At 53.0% G+C, this 24,472-nt stretch overlaps 1 protein-coding gene across 2 annotated transcripts; it reads right to left on the bottom strand.

The window, feature by feature from the left end:
* Positions 1-1,717: 1,717 nt before the first annotated feature.
* On the bottom strand, positions 1,718-14,416 carry BCL2L11 (BCL2 like 11). 2 transcript variants are annotated; one of them, XM_075035321.1, is made up of 5 exons: positions 14,320-14,416; positions 13,682-14,045; positions 8,570-8,682; positions 4,811-4,896; positions 3,720-3,793 (listed from the first exon to the last, which is right to left on the bottom strand). In XM_075035321.1, exons 2-5 carry the CDS (start codon positions 14,034-14,036, stop codon positions 3,748-3,750), a joined length of 600 nt encoding a protein of 199 aa, XP_074891422.1. In that variant the 5' UTR covers positions 14,037-14,045; positions 14,320-14,416; the 3' UTR covers positions 3,720-3,747. The 2 variants fall into 2 exon arrangements, with proteins under 2 accessions (XP_074891421.1, XP_074891422.1); XM_075035320.1 differs by lacking the exon at positions 4,811-4,896 and having other exon boundaries at positions 1,718-3,793.
* Positions 14,417-24,472: the final 10,056 nt, after the last annotated feature.

Here is a 24,472-nt window from a genome sequence, read left to right on the forward strand (position 1 = left end):
TCCCCCACCGCCCCATGCCCAGCATGGGCCAGCAGCTCATCACCTTTGAGGAAAAGAAAAAAAAAATCAAGCCCTGAGCCCACAACCATGCTTAACAGCTTGGCTTGTGCCTGCAGCATTGCCGCAGACCTTCAAAATGGGAATTATATGGGATGTCAGGCAAGAAGGGGGAAAAGCAGCATCAGCCCAGGGATGCGGGCACTCAGTGGTAATTATCTCAACTATTGGACGTTTCTGCAGGTCCCACCTTCCCCCCGCTGCCCCGTTTTTGGCATGCAATGCTCTCCCTCCCTCCATGACAACCGTATCGATCCTCTTATTTTCCTTATTAGCCTTTAAAACAATTTATTTGGGTCTTCCAAAAGAAGCACGCACGCCCTGGTCCAAGGGGAGCAACCCAAGCCATCCCCACGTGCCTCGGCTGGCCCATCCCCGTCCCACCCTCATTCCTGCCACCCCCTCACCCCCCACAATTTCAGGACCTCTGCCATCACTGCTTATCTGCGCAGGAAGCATCCCCTCCTCCCCAGGGTACCGGGCCATCAGACAAGGGGTGCAGACATGGGATGGAGGGCTGAGGCAGAAGGAAGGTTGGATGGTAATTTTCACGAGCAGATTTTGAATCAACTTTAAAATAATAATATAAAGTAAAAAAATAATATAACAAAAATAATAAAAAGAACATAAAATATTTTTTTTAAAGTAAAAAATAATAAAATAGTACACAAATAATAAAGCCTCACTGTCCTGGTTGCTTCCCCAAACTTTTTCAATACCTGTGAAAACCGACTGGGGACAGGGCATGCTCTGAGGGCGCAGGAAGGTGCCCAGCAGTCGGGTTTGAGCCCATTGATGCAGCCCATGTCTGCAGAGCCCCATAAATGTGGGGAAAAGGGAAAAAAAAAAACCAAACAAAAAACCCAACAAAAACCCCAAGCACTCCCAGCTGGGGCAGCAGTGGTGCCACTCTGGGGTTTGGGAACACTCAAGGCAACATCTTACAAACCAGCGTCATTTAACAGATGCATTTTAGTGTCCCAGGAGCTTCAGAGCACCTCGGAGCAGAGGGAAACGCTGGGTAGGCACCCGCATCCTGGATCTGGGGGAGAATGGGTGATAAACACGGAGAACTGGTGATAAAGCAGCAAATCTCCCCTCCCCAGCCCTTCCTCAGGTGATCCTCAAGCCCCCAAAGAAAACAGCACTCATGATAAATAGTTGGAAGTTTTTATTCATATAAAACTCATATTAAGAACATAAAAGATTGCATCTTAAAAAAAAAAAAAAAAAAGATCTGCAATTATTTACAGCAGTATTGCACAAGTAAAGTGGCAATTACCCTGTCTAAAATTCATCAGTGCAAAACACAAGTAAGCCAGGGAAATTGCAGTAAAAATGCTACATACGCTGGGTCCTGTGAAACGAGTTAGTGATTCATCAGCACATCCGTGTGCGCTGGGGCGGTACCTGATGTTAAAGCTGGTCCAGGGAAAGTGGCTGAGATGGAAGAAAATGTGGCTTTGAAAGGAGACTGGCAAAAATCACAGGGATGTAGAAGCCAAATTCCCACTGAATTTCACTAATGCTGAAGTCTTGGGTGTGCCTAAATCACTACTGGAAAGTGGGACTTAGGCACTTTGAGAAAAAATAATAATAAATCTCATTATCCAAACCACATCGGTTGCACTGCCAGGAGAAGACAGTGCTTTGGAAGGTGATCCATCACTTATTGCAGGGGCAGGGAGGAGAGAAGGGGGAAACAAAAACTTTACAGGAACTTAAATAAGCAGAAAATAAATATACAACATTTCTACAAGTTACAGCATTATGGAACAGTAGAGTGCATTAATTACACTGGGGAAAAAAAAAGAATCTACAGTATTTACCAAGTTTAACTCTAAAAAAGTTTAGGGATAAAAAGTAATTTTTTTTTCCTTATTTATAAGCTGTACAAAACTTACATGAGAGAAAGGAAAGGAAATACATTGCACACAGATATTTGGCTCAGATGATGAAAATAATATGGTGCCCTACTCTAATAAATATTCAGGTATTTACAGTTATGGAAAAGAGGAGAAGCGTTAACGCATTGTGTGAGATCGCTCGGGAATACATCTGGTTTCCCAGCAACCAAGGAAAACTCTTCATCACATCCTTTTGGCAGAATAGAGACCACAGGTTATGCTTAAAATGACCCAGAGCAGTCAGCCAATGTGGCTAAAATGAGCTTAATCACAATTTAAAACCACCATTCTTCTCTTAGGGGACTTTCGGGGCTTTTTTTTTTCCTTAAACCTCACAACTCTACAGGGGTGAAACCTGGGTTTTGGGGGCTAATTTTCCTATGCCTACCTTTTGGCACGGAACACCTCCTGTGGAGAAGTCCCGGGCAGGCAGTGCCAATGCCTTGATTTTTTTCCCTTAAAATTAATACAATTTTTGTCTCCGTTGTTGGCTGGGGCGGCCCAGCGGGGAGGACGGGGTAAAGTGCTTGGCGTTTCTTTGGTGTACTCCAAGGGACACATTCTGGGCGGCGCGGTGCCAGGATGCTGTAAGGCTGCGAGACCCAAAAGCACCATTTCATCCACCGACGATGGATGAAACTCAGCTAGGAAAAAAAGCTCATTTGGTTTCCCCCTCTGCTGCCAAATTTTTTTTTTTCCTTTTAATTTTATCAACAGCCATGCAATTCCACATAGGTTCCCATGGGAAACCTGTGGCGGCAGCCTCCCTGCTAGGGTTTTCTATATAAATACTACAGGAAAAAAAGGAATGGCTTGAGCATGGGTGGGGCAGCACACCTACGGTGAGCCAAAACCAAGGGGACAAGGAGCAGGAACCTGCCCTGGCCAAGCTTACCAGATGTTTTAACCGCTCTCTCTCCACCAGTGCAAAGGTTCTCCCCGCACCATCTCCAAAATACCCTTTCCAAAACATCCCCTGCTCCTGCAACCGATGCTCAACTTGCAGGTCCAAAAAAAGATAGTAAAAAAATTTAAAATAAAAATTAAAAATCGCTCCATAATCCTCCAGAGGAGTGCAATGGGAGGCACGCAGCCCCGCACCAAGACCACGGCTCTTCACCTACCCGACAGGCACAGGCAGCCAGTGCATAGAGGTCAGATTGTACAGTTTGTCCATCATTAAAAACACTAATAATCACACATGGCACTCAACAGCTTCTCCCTGCATGCACATTGCAGGAAAAAACGCTATTGTGGGCTTGGATTTGGTTATTTCTTTTTTTTCTTTCTTTTTTTTTTTTCCTATGGTGCTGGTGAAACCAGAAATAAAACCACAGCATTTGGAAGTGGGTTTGAGGACCACCTGCACCAGCCAGAGGAAAGGGACAGCTCCAGAGGCAGAGAGGGGTACATTTGTGCATAGATATGGGGGTGGCCGGAACAGCCACCCCTCCAAAAGCACCCACCATGCAGCAACCGCCTGCCCACAAGATGATGAACCGGAGACCACGGGGGGTCCGAGGCAACAGACCTGCTTCTTCTGACAAGCCCTCAGGGCTCCTCCAGGAAGGTGGCAGAGTCTCCAGGTGGAAGGGGAGACGCCCTGGGATGGCATCAAGGGCCTGGTCAGGTCTTCCTGTGGCAAGGAGGGCAGTCTGGGAGGAGACGTGGCAGTCAGTGGGGAGCGGACCCCACACGGCAAGTCCCCGGCTGGATCTGTACCAGGTCGGCATCCTTCGGCGCCTCTTCCAGCTGCATCCCTGCGCACTAGTATCTGGGGTCTTCAGGCTGCCAGTCCCATCCTGCTCATCCCCCTGCTCCAGGCTGTCCTGTCCGAACACAGAGAGGATCCCAGGAGAAAAAAAATCCAGCGCCTTAAAAAAATCCTCCTGCATTCAACAGCAAGGTACAAGCCAGGAGTTAAAACAGTTCCTGAAGTTACGCAGCAGGAGCTGTCGCCTCCAAGTGCAAAGCTGCGGTGTGCTGGGAACTGTTTCTACCTGCCTCCGAGAACGTTTTATTGCTGAATTACTCAGTCACCAACATTATATATTATATTATACAATACATAAGCATTTTCACACGTTTTTATATAAAGAATTTCTAAAAAAAGGCAACCTGGTGGATTGTTTTTTTTGTTTGTTTGGTTGGTTGTGATATTTTGGACCCTGGGAGTCTGACAGCTAAGTCTTGAAATTCAGAGTGTAAAAAAAAAAAAAATTTAAAAAAAAACCAGTCAGCAGGAAATAGGCTATTTGCATGATGCAAATGAAGGTGGATTTGGGGTAGCATTAGGTATTTACAGGTAAAAGAAGTGCTGATTTAAATCCCTCTGCCCTTCTTCCATCATCACCATCCCTTTTTGTGGGCAAAGGCCCAGGAGGCAAAGGGAGAGGTGAGGGCTCTGTGAGTCTCTGCGATAAGGTCTGCAAGGCAAACTAAGGCGGCTCTGCCCATCAGCTGGCTCAGGCTTTCCTTTTCCCTGCTGCAGGGTTTATCCCAGACAGGCCGACAGGTTTCCAGAAACGATGACAAAAAAATTATTCCATTGCCATTGAATATTCTCTGAGACTCATTTGGAAAAAATAACAAAACAAAAAAAAAAGCGAGTTGAGAGAAACGAAGTAAACACGACTCTCGGACAAAATCCTGCATCGGAGAGTCCTAGCAGATCAGCGTGGGATGTCCACTCTCATCTGACGGCCCCCCACCGTGTGTCCTGGGGGAGAGGCTAGGTGGGAGCCGGGCGGCGTGGGGAGCCCCACATCCGTCCGTCTGTCCATCCTCCCTGGGCCTTCCCAACGCGTAAATGAGTCCCCATGCCTCAGAATGTGCCCGGCACTCACTGCATCCTCCAGATGAGGCGGATGATGTAACGCAGGAGGCGCAAAATGATGATCTGGGGGTTTCCTGCCTGGTTATCCAAGAAACCCTAAAACAAAAGAGAAAAAAAAAAAGAAAAGAAAAAACAAACAAGACTGTGACTAATTTCCAGCATGAAGCCCCTGTGCTACGAACACCTTGTGCGGTGCCACGCATATTTCAGAGGTGTGAAATCAAGCATTTTACAAAGACTGAAAATAAACTCTATGACCTTTCACGTTTTCCTTCAATAAAAAGCTTTATAATACTCAAAGGGTCGAAGCTGCCTGCTCCCAGCCATGCTTGCCTTGAAGGCAGCCACCATGGTGCCACTGAACAGGCATGTCACGTGCGAGTCCCTACACGTGGGCACAGGAGGCATGCAATGCTGCCAGGAGGTTTGAAACGTGGCAAAGGAGCAGTTAGCCCTAGCACAGTCAAAGGGTTTTAAAAACCACAGTGTGGGAAGGCTGAGAGGAAAAAAATTAAAAATAAAAATCCCTCAGCAAGGAGAGCAGCATCAGTCTCCGCACAGGCAGGTCCCTGCCTGCGGCACTGCCGCACGAATTTTAGTTCGGAGCACTCCAGGCGTAACCACCACGTCATTCACAAAACATGGTGAGCCAGACATGGCAGCAAAACACTCCTCCCTGGAGCACGGAATCACAACAGTGTACAATGAAAAGAAAAAGGAACAACCACCAAAGGAGTATTTATTTTCAAGCCTTTTTTCTAAGGTGAAAGAGCAGCCCAGAGGCTCCCCCCCCTCCCTCCCTATACTGTCCCAAAGCAATCTGATTCAGGCTATTTTTAGTGCAGTAAAATCATGCCTGTGCATGCCCCAGAGAGAGAAATTACACCGTTTACACCGATATGCAAACTGCCCTCCCCGCTACGGGGGTGTAACACAGGCAGTCCTATAGCCAGGAGCTGTCACCATGGAGAGATGATGCTCGAGCATCCTCTGGACAGGTACCCTGGGGCATCCCTGCACCCCAGGGCATCAGGTCCCCGCATGAGTGGGATTTACCCACCCGGGAACTGTCCCCCCACCAGCACGATGCTAAGCCCACCGCACTGCCTGACTGCCAACGCGGCAGAGAGCAAGGAAAAAACAAACAAAAAAAACCCACAACAGGCTTAGAGAAGGACACAAGAGAAATGCCAAAATTAGGTTTTCTTTAATGAAGTGGTATAAAAAAAATTAGTTGAAACGAGACATTTTCCACCTCTGCAGGCAGTTCGGGTGTGGGCAGCAAAGCTTGGGGCATGCGATGGCAGCCAAGCGATGCACCCTCTGCCGGCAAAAGCCTCAGCATGGAGCTAGTCTCCATGGCTGGAGGGTCCCGTGGCCATCTCTGCTCGCTGGACCTGCAAGCTTTGTCAGGGCAAAGAGGGGCTGGACGGCAAGTTGTCCGATTCCCCATTGTCTTTCCCAAGAGACTGTCCCCAGAGGGGGGTGACGCACAGAGCACACGCAAAGGACACACCGATGGGGAACGTGATGGGGAACGCGTGGCCCCGACCTGTCCAACAGCTCCGACCTGCCCAGCAAGTGCCGTTTTGGCAGGGCTCTTAGTTCCCCATTTCTAACCTCATACTTAAAGGGCAAACCCCAGCAAGCAGCAGAGCCAGGCATGCTGGTAAGGTGTCCTAACCAACACTCCTGCCCAAGGGCTCCAGCTCTGCAGCGACCACCCTTTCTCCAGAGCATCCAGGCTGCTTGCAGAAGGAAAAGACACCTTTCCACAAAGCAACAACCAAGCATGTTGAGGACAATAATTCTATAGCAACTGCTTAAATGCTCTGAAACCTCCTCGTTTCTCAGTGCAACGAGCAAAAATTCGTCAGATGCTAATTAAGCCAGGTACAAAGTGTTTTTAGGGTCATGCATGACAGCCTCTGCTCATGTCATCTAGCAAGCAGGACGTGGTCCTCCGTGTTTCAGTTCTCTCCCTGGGGCAGCAAGTTGGAAACTCGGCCGCAGCGCTGGGAACCGCCTCCTGCAAACCTGTGTGATGCTCTGTGACCAGGTACCTTCATGCCATCCTGCTGCTGGCTTCACCCCCACCCTCTTGGACCTGTGGGGAAAACCCTTTCCCACGCCCCCTCAGCCCCCCCTTAAATTCACACCCTCTTATACACCACACAGCACAGCTCACAGTTTTGTACGTGGCGGTGTGGCGTACACAGTGCAGATTTCCAGTGCGCAAGGCTCCACACAGGACAGCACCAAGGGAGCGGATCCCCATGAGATAACGCAGGAAGGACATTCCTGCTCATCACAAACCTGTTCACAGAAGGTGCTCAAAGGCCTTGCCTGCACTCCAAATTTAAGGCACTGCTCCAGGAGCCAGTGAAGAGATGAGAGAAAGGACAGCATGGCACTCTGCATTTCTGCCAGCCCTTCTAGATCAGCTTGCTGCTACCAGGTGCCTTCAGCTTTCTGAACACCTGTAGGATCAGCTTGGTCCCTACCTCTCATTGAAAAGGCATCCTTTAAACAAAAAAAGAGGGTATATCACATCACGAGTGATCAGCCTCGATGGGGAAGGTCGCAAGATGAGTGTTCCAGATTTGGGATAAAACACAGCTTATCGCCTGTTTGTTGCAGGTCAGGAAAGCCAGAGCGTTTACAAAGAAAAAGGAGCCGATGGAGAGGTCTCCAGTGAGGCAATGCAGAGAGGCCATGCAGAAGGAGCTGGACGAGAGCAGCCTGGCACCCATTTTGAGGGAGAGCCCCTGCCTACAGGCATCCACCATACGGACCCTGGGAACGGCAAGGAAACCCACTGCAGGAGTGACTCACGAGCCGGGGAGGACGGATAAAGATCCAGGCAGTCAGCATTTCATCACCAACACTGCTACCTAGCATGCTTCTGACTCCTCTTCCCACAGACGAGCACAAGGGTGAATTGATAGACCAGAAACCACATGCATGAACATGCAGCCGTCAGTAATGTCTGGCAGGCAAGTTACTGGCTAACGATGCTCTTTGGAAAACTACTGTTACTTCATCTCTCTGGGTTCGTTTGGTTTGGGGTTGGGTTTTTTTTTTTCTTATTAATGCCACCTATTTTTGTTGCAACACTCAAAGGTGAGAGAGTTTACAGTCTTATAAATTCATGTTTCAAAACGGCTCTGACAGATTCTTTGTAAGAAAAGTAAGTTATCAGACCAAGTCCATCCCTGTTTCTTATTTCCAACTACGCTTCCATGCACGTGATCCTCAGCAGCAGGAATCTGGGAGCACAAAAAGCTGCTGCATTCACTCCCTGCACACTTCCCTAAAAACACCGGTGCCAGCACCTGACTGCTGCCAGGTACTGCTTCCAGAACAGCTCTTCCCCACGCCAACCCAAAAATACTCCAATACACCCAAACTTTCCCTGCCTCTTAACTCTTAGAAGTTTCTTCCTCGTTATTGTCAGGTCCAGTCCCAGTCCAGCAATACACTTTATTGGCCCTGGGGGCTACGAAAGATACTGCAAGCTTCGTACCTGAAAGCCTCAAGTCCCAATTTAAAGGTTATTTTTAATTGATTTAATGATGCTGCAGCAGCAGATGACTCGCCGGCGCAGGCAGCACACCCCTGCATCCAGGCGAACACAACCACCCGCGCATCCTTTTCTACATTTGAGTGAATGAAACATTCACCACAGAACTAGTTTCCAGAGATGATTAAGCTTTTCCCTTTTAGAGACAGTGCGCAAAGAAATGGAAAGTGAAAAGATGAAAGTTACCCTTCTTGGACAATAGGAGGCATTGAACTCATCTCCAATGCGCCGCAGCTCCTGTGCAATCCAGATTTCGGGCTGTACATCTTCTGCTAGTGAGTGAGACTGCCACCGGGAAGCTGCACGGAACAAAACCAGAGCATTTTAAATAGATGAACAACAGAAAAATAAATACTCTATTAAACTTGGCAAGAGTCGATAGACTACTACTTTTTTTTATAATTATTATTCTTTTAAAATTTTTTTTAAATGCAGTTCGTAGGAGTTGTACAGGTGCCAGGCTGCTGGGGCCTGCCCATGGTATGCAGCACAAATGGGACTCATTGCATAAGAAGTGCATTGCAGGACAGGCTTTTTTTCCTTATTATTTTTATATTATTAATTAGGCTTTTATTCATTTGGGGTTTTTATTATAGGCTTCCCTTAAGAGCATCTCCTCTGGTGTATCCAAGCTTTGGTCCCCTATTAAATAGGGAGGAAAGCTGAGATGCCACGCTCCACTTTCTTTCCCTAGCAAAACCTTCTCTTTCTCTCTTTCTAAATAACCTTCTTTTCTTGCAGGCACAGCAGCAGCTCCTTCCCTAACCTTAAAAAACCTCTGTCTGGATAGTTTAATCACATTCTCACATTTCCTCCCCAAACCGTTCTGAAGTGCACAACAAGAAAAAGGAAAGCGATCGGTTTTGTCGTACTGAGAAGAAAGCCACAACTGGATTTGTACGCCGAGAAACCCTGCTTCCAGCAAACTGAAGGACTTTCCATCCGTCGGAGGGAACCGGGACAGCTCGCCTCTCAACAGCATCTTCCTGCACTTTAGCAGAAAATAAACTCAACGCAAGAAAACAGTGCTGGCTTATATAAGAAAAAAAAGAGCTAATGTATCAATTATACTGTACTATACATAACTATCTCAGTCTGCATTTTAAGAAGTTATTAGTCATGTGATAAAGCCACCGTGCAATCCCCCCAATAGCCAGGGGAGAAGGGAGCACCCTGTGTGATCCAGGCAGGACCCCGTACGGTACCTGTGCCGCCTCTTCCCCCTCCCGCAAACCCAAGTGCAGGATCCAAGCAAGAATCACAGCCTTAAGGAAAAAAAACCACATAAAACACATAAACTAAACAAAAAAAATAAAACAACTTCACACAACCCCCCAAAAAAAAACCACTGCACAAAACAAAACAGAGCGTTTTGGCACGACAGCTTAGAAGGAATCACAAGGGAATAGAAATAGCTTCCAATCTCAAAATATTCAAAGGATTAGTGGGGCAGTAAAAAAAAAAATTTTTTTTTTTTAAATTTAAATAAAAGCCTGGCTCCAACCTGACTGGAAAATGTATTTCCGAGCCAAACGAGCACTGCTTGGCTCAAGGATCTGTTTTGTTTTCACGCTGTAGTAGCGCAGGAGTAGTACCCGCCGCCTGCCCAGGGACGGCCCCGGCGTATTTATTTTCCTCGCTGGTGAATGAAACACGGCGCAGCCCTCGCGATACTCCACCCCAGCGCTCCGGGAACGCAAACAGGATTTCGGCCAGGGCGGGGCAACCATCTGAAATCCCACCACTGTCACCAGAGCCAGCCCCGGGCTGCCTTTCCCGGCAAGAGCTAAGCTAGAAAAAAAAAAAAAAAGGGGGTGGGGGGTGTGGAGATAGGAAAAAAAGATGCGAGGAGGCCTGGGGATGCAGAAAAAACTGCGTGGGGGAGAGGTACCGCTCCCTCTCCATCCTTTCCCCTTGCCCCAGCATCACACCCAAGAGCTCATCCGTTCCAGAGATGAAGGCTGGGGTTGGTGGCTGAGAGCGAAATCGGGCTGAGGTTTTCAGAAAGGACTTTCTGTGGTGCTGCCGAACAGTGGCGTCAAAAGGGTCCAGTCATAACTGGTCCCAAAACCTGTCAGAGGTGCTTTCAGGGGGCCCCCAGTCATACCGCGAGCTGCTGCCCGCCACCGACGGCAAGACGGCTGCCGTGGGGATGGGGACAAACCAAGAGGCCACCAGCACCCCCAAGATGTCTGCATCTCACTCTAGCCCACGGGATGCTCCGGCTGGGGACTGGTGCAGTGATGCTGTGGTCCCTGCTTAGAAGGAAAAAAACAAACAACCCCAAATTGCACCTCCACCTCCTGGTCTTGGTCATCCAAACCTCCCTGAAGAAAACCTCCTCGGAGAACAGCTTCACATGAACCATGTGTGGAGCTCAGGGAAAAACAGGAGCAGCTCCCGAAATGAGAGCAACGGGAACAACATTGCCAGCTTCTCAGCTCAAGGCCTCCCCTCCCACTTAAATTCACCTATTACACCCAGAGGACCTCCCTTGCAGGCAAGGAGAGATTCACGCTGCTTCTCTCCGCTCTTCCGCAGCCCAGGAAAACACACTGGGAAAACCCACTTCAGGAGTGCTTGCAGGCAGCTGCTCCAAATACATCCCCAAAACCTGCGTGCACTCCCGTGCCTTTAGACAGAGCTGCTCTTTGAACACAAAGCCCGGTGAAAGAAAATTATCAGCTCCTGCTAAGAGCCAAAGACTTGAAATATCAGTCTAAGAGTCACACAACCCCACCAAAGGGTGGGTTTCTTGTCCTGGGTGACTTTATGGCGAGTGCTCCTGGCAGGGTAACCACCACCCCTGCCATACTCTTCTGCAAAAAGTAGGTTCGTCCTTTTTCCTTGTACCTTCCCCAGCAGAGACGAATAAACTCATCCCTGCTCCTTTCCTACTCAGCCCCAAAAGCATCTTCCTAGATACGCAGAGCCAGCACTGCAACCCTTCCCACCTCCCACATGAGAATATCCCCTCGCTGCTTTTGTCTCATTTCCCCCAAAAATGGCTTTGGAGGTGGCTGGCTGTACCCCCTTGCACTGTCAGAGAAGCGAGACAGCCCAAAGCATCGCTGCCTGCCACCTCCCATGCCAGAACAACTCTTTTCTCCAGCAATTAGCGCTCGCTCACACACCCGAACACAACTGAAGGCATCCCGTAATTCCCCAGGGCTGCCTCCACCTTTTTTGTCTGGCAGGCACATTTTCAGCGCTTAATTACTATTTGGGCCGTCAGCACTGAAAACTTTGGGGAAGGTTTTACGAGATTTACAAGAGGCAGCTTCAGGGCAGAGCATGAGCTTGCTTTGCTCGACCAGCCTTGGAAACAGTCCACCGCTGCCCACGGGAGAGGCTGACAGCACCTCTTGCACACAAACTGCTCCTGCTTACAGGAAACGCCTGTTTATTATTATCATTATTATTAAAGGCCACTTGCTTATGCTTCCTAGAGAAGCTCTCCATCTCTCAGCCCGCAGCCAGTGCCTTACAACAGATAAAAATCAGCGCATGAAAACGCAACAAAAAAATCATACCCTTTGCTTCCTTGCAGAGGGACTGACCCATTTCCGTGCGGAAAACTTAATGGCACGCATCCAGTGGGACACTGCCAAGGCAAGGGGACCGAGGAAGAGGTGTGCAGGGCAAACCCACAGCCCTTTCTCCGGACAAGCTGCACAGTAAGTCACAGCCTGGGAGTTGCAGTCCCTGACCAGGGATAAAACAGCTCCGCAGATCCACACTCCCAGCTTAATCGTGTTTTGAGAGTAGCCAAGGGTCCCATTTAAATAGCTCGAGTATTTTCCATTTGCTTATAGTTGTTTAGGATAATGCCCCTAGCAACAATAACAGAAGAAAAGCTCCACTAAAACCAGCATTTCAACAGCTTTCCTATGGCAATTAAAAAGCAGGAGCTCAGAAAAATCAGGGAAAACTTCAATTTCTTCCTGGAGCACCAAACAAAAAAACCAAAACAAACAGAAAAGTGTTACTCGCTGCTAAAACGTTGGCTGCGGCTCTCCCTGCTGAGGAACTCCAGCACCCTTGCCTGGCTGTGCCACGTGTGTTTGCGCTACGTGAGGTTGTGAAACTTGCATTAAGCTGTAATTACTGCAATAATGTCAGAAAATCTTTCCTAAGGGCATATTACAGTAAGCCCTCTGCAGCTGTAACCACAGCCATTAACCAGGGAGAAAAAAAAACAACAAAAAAAGAACATGTTTTGATCATATAAAGCTTGGAGTTGGTGTTTGTTATCCCCCGAGGAGTGCTACCGATGCAGTACCTGCCTCACTTCTACCTTCCCCTGGTTTCGCCTGGTGGAAGTTAAAAGGTTTCCTCCAATTAAGAGGAATTAATCACGAGAGGGGAAAGGCATCACTGGATGGCTCGAGGAGCCCCGGCAGGCGTGTTTTCCCCACTAGAGGCTTCAACCCAGCCTTACCTGGTAAGCCACATGTAAACACACGCCCGCCCGCCACCACGCTGCTTTCAAGCACCAATTTTGGGTTTCACCAAAACAAGCGGGAGTTGTACGACCCTAGTGCCTATGACACCACGTGGCTTGTGAAGAAACAGGAGCAAAAAACTGAGTGAGGAGTCACCTACCTTGCAGCAGTGCACAAACCCTGGCAAAAAGCAGTGCGTAAAGCTGTGCGAGAAGCAAGCCCTGGCTAGGAAGCTGAATTAAACAACTCTGTCCCCTCCTCCCCAGGCAGGGACTGACCCATCCCGGAAAAGAATAAAAATAATAATTTTTTTTTTTAAAAAGTGCTGGATGAGTGGGTGTTCCCCTGCACCACTTTTGCTCGGTGGGCCCAGCCAGCTTGCAAAAGTCCCACACCCCTGGCTGCCTGGGCAAGTGTCCAGCCCGCCGCCAGCCCCAAATCGGCTGGGTCACCCGATGCCAGCCCCCCGGCGTGCCCCACAGCTTGCCCTGGCCCCGGCGCTGCCTTTTGCCACCGTCCCACAGGTTTGGTGGGCGTTTGGCCCAGGGTACCGCTCCGGCACGGCAGCACGGTGCTCGATGGCAGCCAGCATCATCCCGCAACACCAGACAGGTGGGATGCGGGAGGTGTCGCTGCAGGTATGTTGCGCGGCTACAGAAAAGCTGCGTTTTACATCTTTTGATGGAAAAAACCCCAAAAGACGGTGAGGAGCGGAAGGTGGTGCTGCCAGGCAGGGGATGAAGAGGATGGCGATAGGAGTCCGGTGGGCTGGTTTTGGGCACGCTGATGGGCGCAGCACACACCCACCGCCCCCCCCCCAAAAAAAAACCCAAACACCAAAAAAAAATCTTACCCATGGCGCTGAGGCAGTGGCTGAGGGCCTGGCAGGGCGGGCTGGGGGTCTGCGTGGCCTTGTCGCAGCTGAGGGGCCCGGGGCTGCGCTCGGCGTCGAAGGAGAAGTACCCGCTGGAGGAACGCGACAGCAGCGGCGACCTCCGCACGAAGATGAAGAGGGGAGAGCGGGTAGCGAAGGGACCGGGGCTGGCGGGCGGGCCCCTCGGCGGAGGCCCCGCCGTGGCGGCGGAGCCGGGGAGAGCGGCGGGAGCTCCGGGGCGCAGCTGCGCGGCCGGGCCCGGCCCCTCCGCCGGCGGCAGCCGCCCGCCTTCGCCGTCGCGTTGCGCTTTCACCTCGGGGGGTTGCTTGGCCATCGGGGCTGCCTGCGGGCGGAGCGGGGCGGCGTGAGGCGAGGAGCGGCGGAGCGGCGGGAGGCGAGGAGGAGCGGAGCCGCCGCCGCCGCCGCCTGCGCCGTCCCGGCCCCTCCCGCCCCCCCGCCCGGCCCCATTGTTCTACCGAAAGTGCTGAGGCGGCAGCTCCGCGCCGCGCCGCCCCTCCGCTCCCCCCCCGCCTCGCCTCGCCTCACCCGCACCCCTCCTCCTCCTCCTCCTCCTCCCCCCCCTCCCTCTCCCTCTCTCCCCCCCGACCCCCTCTCACGGTGCTCCCCGCCGGTTAGCGGCGGCAGCGAGGCGCCCGGGCCGCGGTGGCTGGCGGCGGTGTGTGAGGCGGCCCGGGCCCTGCGCCTGCCCCGGGCTCCTGTACCGCCTCCAACCCCGCCCCGTGTTTACAGCGCCGCCGCGCCCCGGCGCGGGACCGGCGAGCGGAGGAGGGCAGCGGCGCTGAGGGCGGGTACCCGCCCTCAGCGCCGCTGCCCTCCTCCGCTCGCCGGTCCCGCGCCGGTCCCCGCGCAACGCACCTGCGCTGGCGGAGCGCGCGCTGCCCGTTTCTCCCCCGTCGTCCCCCCCCCCCCCCCCCAACACCGTGCACTCGCACCCCGTCCGCACAGCGCGCGCGTGTCACGTGCGCACCACCCCACCCCCGCCACCCCGTAGTACGTACGCACGCACGCGTGCTCGGTGCACACGCACCTTTGCGCGCCCCTTGCACGCGCCCCCCCCCCCCCCTTCCTTACGCCCGCGGGCTTGCGCTGCGCGGGCGCGCGGCCCCCGGGCACACGCGCTTGCCCCGCGGACACACGCGCGCTACGCGCGCCTGCACGCAGCCCCTTGCACACGTGCTGCCCCTTGCACACGCACGCATTACACACGCCTGCGCGCAGCCCCTTGCGCACACACGCATCACGCACTCCTGCGCGCAGCCCCTTGCACACACGCTGCCCCATGCGCGCACACGCATTACACACTCCTGCACGCAGCCCCTTGCACACGCACTGCCCCGTGCACACGCACACCCCTTGCACCGCGCACCCCCGCACCCTTTAAAGAGCGCCCTCCTCGCACCCTGCAAACACCCCGCTCCTCGCACACCGCCTGGTGCACACCCCTGCACCGCACACCGCCTCCCACTGCACCCCTTGCACTGCGTGCACGCACGTGTGCACACGCACACCCCCCACCGCCACCACTGCCACCCCCTGCTCCCCACCTCCCTGCGAGGCTGTGGGTCCATGGCGTCTGCCCCGGGTGCCGTGCGGTGCCGGTGTCCCGGGGCAGGAGGGAGGCCAGCGGCCCCCGGCAATCAGTGTCAGCCTGGCAGCACCCAATTTTACCGTGGAAGAAAAAAAAAAAAAAAAAACAACAAGAAAAAAAAAAAAAAACCAACAAAACCCCAAACCCCGGCAGCCTCATTTACGATATGTTTTGCATGAACAATCACAATATTATTTTGTGGTGACCAATGCAAACCTGCACCCTGCCAGCCGGGAGCTGCCGACCACAGCTTCCTCCGGCCCCATCGCCCGCGCCGGGGAGGGCGGCCGGGCCTCCCGCGGGGGCTGCAGCCCCCAGCCCCCGACCCCGCAGCCCACGGGCGAAGCTGGGGGCCGCTCCCGGCCCCGCGGTGCGGGGGGACACGGCCGGGGATGGTTTTACGGCGCAGGGAGGTGACCGGGGCCACGCGGCTCCGTCGCCCGCCTCTGCTCCCGCAGGTCCATCGTGCTGGCAGATGGCCCGGGACAGGGGACGGAGGCTCCGAATAACTGGCTGGAAGAGGGGGACGGCGCAGGAGGCGGGGGGGAGCACCCCGGGGCACCCCAGCACGGTGCGGGGACGGGAGCCGGTGCGTTTTTTGAGCGGCGGCAGCAGCGTCGCCGGCCGGTGGGTAAACCCCCAGCGCGGTGCGGAGGAAGGACCCGGCACAGCCACCCCCGGAGCGGAGCTTTGCTGATGGAGCAGGTGCTGGGGCAGCCCGCGGGGCCCCCCCAGCCCATCCCGCCCAGCATCACCGGCCCAAAAGCGGGGGGACTCTTCTCTCCGGCCAACGCCTCGCCTTTCGACGCCTCGCCCCCAGCTACCGGGCAAACGTCGACTCGTGCGTGAAGCCTGAGGCCGGCGCTGGCGTCCGTTTTGACATCCAGCCCTCGCGTGAGTCAATAAACGCCCTTATAAAAACACAGATGGCCGACACTTTTGCTCACTCCTGGGGCGGCTGGTGCCGTTCGCCTTCCTCCGCTGCAAGGGAGGGAATTTTATCGGGGAAATGAAAATAAGCCCCGGCGAAAGCCCCGGGAGCCCCGGCGAAGCAGCCCAGCTTGCAGAGGCGGGCGAGCTGAGCCGGCCGAGATCTCGGCGAGCAGCCCGTGACGCCTGGGGACATCTTGTCCCCCAGCTGCCGCTGGAAGGGTGTGCCTTTATCAGCCCCGGCCGGGGCTCCCCTGCCCTGCCATCGCCGCCGAGATGGGCTGCAGAGGATGACCCCGCTGCAAACCTTTGGGGAACCGGCTCCGTTTCCCCCTCCCCGGGCCTCGGAGGGGCTCATTAGCCCAAACGCCTCCTCCTCGCCACTGATGGGGTCACACGCTGCCCAAGCGCCTGGATGATGAATGTGTGCTCCCAGCTTTCGGGGTGACCCTGCCCTCCGTGATGAATGCCGCTCCATCCGCTGGTGCTGGCAGCTCTCTGCCACCGGTGAGAGCTGGGGAGAGCGCCGTAATTTCTCTAGGCGGGTGGCAAAACTGGTTCAGAGAGAGGCGGGAAGGCGGCTCCGGCTCCCAAAAGTTTCCGCTGGGGTTGTAACCCATCCCTTGCAGGACGTGCCAGGGCTGAAATCCCCCTGCCCAGCCCCAAAACCAGCCCCGCACGGCTTATGTGCGAAAGCCTGGGACGGTCCGACACGTTGATCTCGCCCGTTGCCGGAGCATCCCTGGCTGCCCTCCCGGCAGCAGCCCTGGCTCTGGAGGCTCTGTGCCTACCTCCTTGCTGCCACTCTGACAGGATGGGAAAGAAAAGGACCTGTGAATGTTTGCACGGGAAAAAATACTTTGGGAAAACTCATTTGGGAAAAATTTGAAGGCAGGGACCAGCAGCAGAAGGGAAAGGTTCAAGGGTCCCTCCTGCCGGCTTGGCAGCACCATTGCCTTTCCACATCGGGGTCCCATCGGCGAGGCAGAAGCCAGGCTGAAAATTAGGCTTGTGCCTCCTTCCCTGGCCCTCCGGCAGCAGCACCCACGGCACAGAGCCAGCATGACTCTGCGAGGGACCACCTGCTTCCCGAGCAATTCCCCTCGGATCTGGGAGCCACCCGAGGCTTCGCCCCCCCGTCGGGGACTGCAGAGCATCCCCGGGGCTCCCAGCCCTGTGGCAGAGCGGGGGGGGGGGGGGTGTCACTTGCGGGGGCACCAGGGCTGCTGGTGGGGGGCACACGGCCAGCAGGCAGATGTTGCATCTATTTTCTCCTTGTTCATTTTGGTTTCTGTGTGGGTGGCTCATGTGAACAGAAAGGTGATGTGGAAAGCGCTGTGTAAGAACAGTCTGTCCTTTCAAACACCTAAATTTAAGCCGGTGATTGCGGTGCGTTTGCAGGGCTCACGCGTGCCCAAGATTTTTTGGAGGGCCACAACAGCCGCCGGCTTCACCCCCTCTTTCTCCGAGCGCATTTTTCCCCCGTGAATCACGGCACCAGCCTCCTGGAACAAATCTGTTTCGACTTTGTCCTCGTTCCTATTGTTGTGAACCATCTAAGAGGTATTTGCACCGAAGCCACATCCCAAAGGTCATCTAATTTTTGGCAGTCCAGCGCGGCACTCGTCAGTGGACGTGGATGGAGAGAGGTGGAGTTTGCAAACCGTCCTTTTGCCGCCGCCTCGGTCCCCGGAGCATCCATCCCCCAGCCCCTCGGGGACGCCGGGTCGGGGATGCCACATCTCAGCCCTCGTCCTACGGCACCGGCACATGCTAACGGCCAATTAGCAAAACTCCCCTTGGACCTGCTGGCATCCGTGTTGCGGAGATGCCACCAGCCCTAGGGCACTTTCTTGTCTCCCCGATGGAAATTAGAAGGGAGAAATTAGAGGGGAGGTGGAGAGGGATGAATAATGAGGACAGTGGAGATCCCATGCCACGTGGCATCCCGGTCCCCCAGCGATGGCCAGCGCTGGCCAGCTGCATCTCCCACCAGCCCTCCCTCTGCGCTCTCCCGGCAGACTGTCACTGCCACCGGGAAGCATGCGGGGAGGAGGGATGGAGGAAAGGAGATGGTGCCCGGCTGGGGAGGAAGGACCCCTGATGCTGCCGGCACAGCCCCAGCAGGCTGAAAAAAACCCCGGTATCGTGAAGAAAAACAACCCCCAAAACAACCCCCTGACAAGCAGCTGCTCAGCAAACCCGTTTTTAACTATACAACACACCAACGGAAAAAAATGACGACTTCTTCTTCTTCTCCAACCCATTGTGATAAATGTTATTTCACTCAGCGCTGGCAGATAAAATCAAGTTTAAGCCACATGCCTTAAATACGAGTTTTTATCTGAGCCGGGTTTGGAGCCTGACCTTTACCGCGGCGCGGTGCCGCGCTCTCTGCCGAGCACCGCCGGCTTTCAGCCCCAGGAGCGCGGGAGCAGACACGGCACCCGAGGTGCCTCCAAGGTGGCACGGGGGCCAGGGAAGAAGAAAGAGGAAGGAGAGGAGGAGGTTTTCCTGGCCGGGGACCCGAGGGAGAGCTGGAGGGGCTCGGGGGTGGACGGGCTGCCCGTCGGAGCGGGACGAGCGGGAGGCACACGTGGGTTACGGCAGCCTGCGCCGGGGCAGGCAGCTGGGCACAGATGTGGTGAGAGCAGCCGTGGGATGTGCACAGAGCTGCCACCGGGCTCAGGCACCTGCGGGTGACGTCACCAGCGCCAAAAAGCCCCGAACCCTGCCCATCCCAACCAGTCTCCCACCCAAAGGGTGACTCTGTCGGAGTGACCAGGCAATTGCCTTCCCTGCACCTTGGGTCTGCATCCTCCATGCCGGGCAGGGACCAGGGTCTTCCACACCCCAGGTGAGCATTGAGCCACTGAATTTAAAAAAAAACAAAACAAAATAGAGCCATTACTCCTCCACCCGCTTGATCCCTGGCCCTAGTCGCCACTCTGAACATGCAAAGGTTATATATATATAAATAGGGTGGGGGGTTTTTAAAAATATATATATATGTTTGAGAAAGAAAGACCTAAACCATCTCTATGCGGGATGTCGCTATTCTTCACCTGTCCACAGTGGTGATGATGATGTGGTGACGGACCAAGGGACGGTCCCTCAGCAGCACCAGCCTCTTCTGGAGGCAGTGGTGGCTGAGAACTCTCCCGTTGTGACTCAAGTTGTCCCTGGGCCAGGGCTGGGGCATCCCCCGGGGGGCTGTCACTTTGATTCACTGCTGGCCCAAGTTAATTTGTTACCCAGTTAATGGGTATTTCGAGGTAGGTGAAGTTATTTGTTGTCCCTAATGGGGTGAGTGACATTGCCTTGGGTGACTTTAATGCCTTGCCTCTATGGGAACCAGGACCGCCGCTTCGTTAGCGCGCGTCTAACTAATTAGTGAGGTGCCTGCAACTTTGAACAACCTCAAACTTTTTTTAATGCCTTAAAAACCACAATTAAGAAATTTGGCCTCTGCCGAGCGCCGGTGGAGAGGTGTTGCTCGCAGGACAGGCTCGGCCAAGGCTACTTGGGGATGGGTTACCACCAGGGAGGGATGGAGGATCTGGGAGAGAGCAAGCCCCAGACCCCAGCTCGCCACCGAGGCACGGCACAACGGCAAAGGGTGAAAAGTGAGTAAACTTGGGTTTTCTGCAGAAGAAAAAGCGAGCCACCCACGCACCAGGAAATCTCTCCTCTCCGTGTGGGTGGTGGAGGCCCCAAGATGAGTTATCTCTAAAGGACAACTCTGGGGATACCTAGAGATCTTCATCAGCGTGGATTCAGTGTGCGCTGAGGAGGAAATATCACCATCGCCAGCTGGGGCTTTGGGGTTTTGTGTTGTTGTTTTTTTCTAAGCTCTATTTTAGCAGCTCATTCTAAAATCGGTTAGAAAATAGGACCCTCCACCCCGCCCAGGTGGTCTCACCGTGGACCCATTCCCATGGCCGTCACGCCACCCAGCCCCTCTTTACCCTTTATCCGTCCTGCTTCCCCATGTGATGCTTGTGCAAGGGGATAGTAGGAGCAGGTGCCTGGTGCAGGGGTTTCTCTTTAAGGCTATTTAATGGAAAATAACAGGGCACGGGCAGCCTGAACCTGACCCTGCACCAGCGTGGGCAGGCAGCATCCCTTCAGCCATTCCCACCAGCTACCGCATCTCAGACCTCTGCTCCTCTCTGGGGCTCAGCTATAATGATTTGTAGCAAAACCAAGAGCCCAGAACAATAAAATCAAGGTGATTACAAACAAAAATCCCACTCGGTGCATCCTCAGAGCTCACACCCATGCCCGGCTTCCCTGGGATGCTCTTAGCCATTGAGCAGGAGCAGTGCTTGCAGGCAGATGGGATGCTTGCCAAGCAAGGAGGGATGCACGGCAAGTTATAGCTAGCACCTATCTACCATATATAACGATGTGAAACTCCTACACCCACGCGAGCTCCTTCTCCCTTTGCAGGGGGGCTGACATTTAAGCTGCAGAACCTCCCGCCCGGCTGGCAGCACAGCTGGCGGGGACATACCTGTTCCACAGCTGCAGCTGAAATAAAAATCACTACCCCAAGGTGAAGCAGGCAGAAATTAGCGTTAATTAGGGGCAAACACGTGGGTAAAAATTCCATCATGCTCATAACGCAGCATCATGCGGGGCTCCGCACATGCGGAGCACTTTTCGGAGCAGCGCATGATGCTGCGTTATGAGCAGAGGAAGTAAATATATATATATATAAAAACTTGAGCCTCACAGACATTTTTGCTTGGACAGAGAACAGCTGGCTCCAGCTCAGCTTGTAAGAAAATTAAATGAAGGAGGAAGGGGGAAAGAAAAAGCAACCCCAGCCCTGAATGTTTATATTTCCACCAGCTACAAGGAGGTTTCTCCAGCTGATCTGCCTCAGGGTGCAACTTGCTACAGCTGACTTGTTAACCAGCTGCATCGTATCAAACCTGAAGGCTTTTCCATATGCCACAGAAAGCCTAACAAGAGGCAAAGCAGGCTGCATTAAAGGGTAATCCGAGAGTTATTTGCCATAAAGGCAGGTAGAGGCGCCCCAGCTGCAGGGAGATGCTCCCTGCTGCTGGAAGGAAACATCCCGCATTGCTGCATGACATGGGAAAGGTTTGCCCAAAGCAAGGGAGGAGCAGTGCTGCCAGGTCTCTCAAAACTGCAGGCAGGTGGACAGGCAGCTGCGGAGCCCGAGCACACAGCACCGCATCCTAAGGGGAGGCATAGGTCTGGGGCCGGTTTGCTGCCGGCAGCAGGGAGAAGAGCAAGAGCCTGACGTAAGACCCGGGAGAAGATAAACAAACAGCATAACAGCAAATTACCCAAAATGACACGTTCGGTGGGGTCAACGCCCCTCCCGCCGATACAGGCTTTTGTACAGTGCAGTTGGATTTATGAAAACGTCCAAAGAAGCGTTTCCAGTACTTCTGCAGGCAGAGGAGCCTGAGATTCCAGCTCGCTGTGCAGCCGTCTTCCCCTCTGCGGCCCCCGAGCCAGAACAGCAAACCCTCCAAAAACCAAGCCCATCGGTCGCTGCTTGCGGTGAGCCCGGCATCCCTGCCCTTCCTCAGCAGCCAGGGCTGTATCAGCTGGCCTGGGCTTAGCTCACCTACCCAACTGCCAGCCCTTTTGCAAGTTGAACAATGTAAGCAGAAGAAAAATACCCCTGAAATAGAGTGAGAGGCAGGGAGATTTATGAAAGTCTGTTGTTTGTCTCCCTCCTGTGGATAGATGCACAAATAAAATTAATGCCCTCACCTCCCCCTGGGCCTCTGCTGATAAAACATCCTTTTTTCTATTTGTTTCACAGGATTATAAACCAGGGCATGGCATAAACATGACTGTGAGCAGCACGAGGATAGTGGCATCCCACAGGCTGCAAACTCCTCTGGAGCCCCTCCGAAGCATGCCGCTGCCAGAGCGCTCTCGGCTTCTCAGTAGATAAGTCCGCACATCACTCACATGCAGTTTGAGTGAGGAGGATTTACAGGCAGCAAAGCCAGGCTGATAAAGTCGAAATGCGGTATTTTTGCATGCTGCACGCACATTGAGCGCTAACTTCCCCATGCAGTGCTGCTGGTTCTCCTCTCCTCCGTACGTTATCTTCTTTCCAAATCACCCCAGGTCCCATAACTTCTGGTTACGGCTCCCCATTTTATCTATCCACAGAGAGGAGGAAGGTCTCTGTGCTGGGATCATCCCAGCAATCCTGGTTGCTGAGCAGCGTGCTGCACCACTGGCCATCCATTATTCACCATTTGTAAGCCATTAACGCAGAGCACCCCCCAGCCTGCGAGGAGTTAAGCCCCATACATATTTATTCCCCGAGACTGATCAATCAGCAGCCACAGTAAGCTGCAGTGCCAATTCTGGGCAAGCAGCCACAGGAGCACCTGCCAGTGGCAGCCCCAGCTCCCTGGCACATACCGCTGGCGCAGCTCCTCCCCAGATGGGGCAGCTGGGGAGATTTTGCCACCAAATGGAAGTCCCAGAAGAGGGGGAAGGCAGGTCAGGTCCAGCTAGGAAGCCCTCCAAAGCAATCACAGTTGTGACTCCAGAGAAAAAGTCACACAGACTAGTTTTAGCAGCACGTCTCAGCTTAGCAATGCTGAAGGATGAAAGAAAAAAAAAAACAACTTGCTCCATGGAAAAGGGAGTTTGAGAGGTGCCGGCCACTCTTCATGGTACCTATCAGCTGTGTCCACCTACTCCTGGTATCCTTTTAACATGTTCAGCTGCAAGAATAAACACAGCAAGCAAGTTTTGCTTTGAAGCAAGACAAGCAGAGGAAACCTCCACCTGAGAGGTTTGCTTCGTGTGAGTCAATGGGGATGTTGCTCCGAAGAAGCAGTGTCCGTTCTCAGCTGAGAGAGCACAGCCATTCCTCCCAAGTCAAGGAAGACAGCCCAGTACAGACGCCGCCGTGGAGCTGGTGTGTTCGAAGTGCTGGCTAGATTTCTTTGGAGTTTGTATAATTCAGGTAATTCAAGTTATTTCAACATTTAACATTTGACAAAATAGCTATAAAGTCAAGCCAACCTCATGCAAACTCGAGTTTGTGACTTGCACATGCAGCAACGATTCAGGGTGTTAGTGTATGGCGGCTGTAATTAAGAAACATAAAAACAGATAAAAAGGAATAGGGAACACTTTTAAAGGAACTCTTTCCTGGCATTTTCCCAGAGTATTTTCAAAATATTCTGCCAGAAAAAAGGAAAATAAAACATCATAACTAACAGAAAACCACCATTTTGATTCCAGTCAGGAGAGACACTTGCCTCTTGGTTTCCCCCTCATCTCTAATAATTGTGTTGTGCTGGTCAGAACTGAACGTAACACAAGCAGCAAGTGTGACTTCAGTCCTATCCAATCTAAATCTAACCTGTGAACCTCAGTTTCTTTCATCCCAGAAGCTCCTGAGAGCAATGGTAGAGGGGGAGGGCTGTTGCTCATCTGCACATTCATCTCATCACAGACTCAGAACAGCGTTTCCTCGTATTCATTAATTATCTGCAGTGGCTTTTTTGGGAGAAGAGAGACCTACAGAAAACCTGTCCTCCTTACACACACCGACCACGGGTTTTTCCCTGATTAGGTGTAGAAAGCTACGAGTTCACACTCTTGTAGCCCACGTTACATACATGCTGTTTCACTTCCAAATGCTCTCTTCGCTTCTCTTTGAAGAGATATGGCAGTCTTCCACAGTGATGGAGTCTCAGTCTGGAATTACATTCCCATTTCCAACAACTCGCTCTTCCCCAAAGGCTCTGTTCACCATTTTTCATGTTGGGAATATGAATCCTCAACACCTCACATATGCTTTACATTTCCAAGATCAGCGTGCCCTTCACCTGGCTGGACTGCATTTATCACCTGTACGCTTCCTAGCCTCTATACGAGAGCTAAGGGCTGCCAGTGTAGTTGGTCTGAATGCAGCATTGACCCTGCTTTCAGGTCAGAGCAGCAGAGTTCCCAAGGTCCCTTTGACATGAACGCTTCGATGAACTTTTTCAAAAATCCCAGGGGAGGTTGAAAGCAATTACTTCATCTGCACACTACTTTTCACCAGCTTCTTTTCCCCTTTAGAAACATGCAATATTATGACAACTGTCTACAGTCTCCAGCATGCCCTTGCCTCCCAGACTGGACAAGTTAAATTAACAAGTAATGTTAGTGTAATTTTTTTCCACAAAGGCATAGAAAGATGAAAGTTATCATTCCTGAAGTTAATC

The sequence above is a fragment of the Buteo buteo genome, chromosome 9, assembly GCF_964188355.1.
Source record: "Buteo buteo chromosome 9, bButBut1.hap1.1, whole genome shotgun sequence".
Taxonomy (NCBI): domain Eukaryota; kingdom Metazoa; phylum Chordata; class Aves; order Accipitriformes; family Accipitridae; genus Buteo; species Buteo buteo.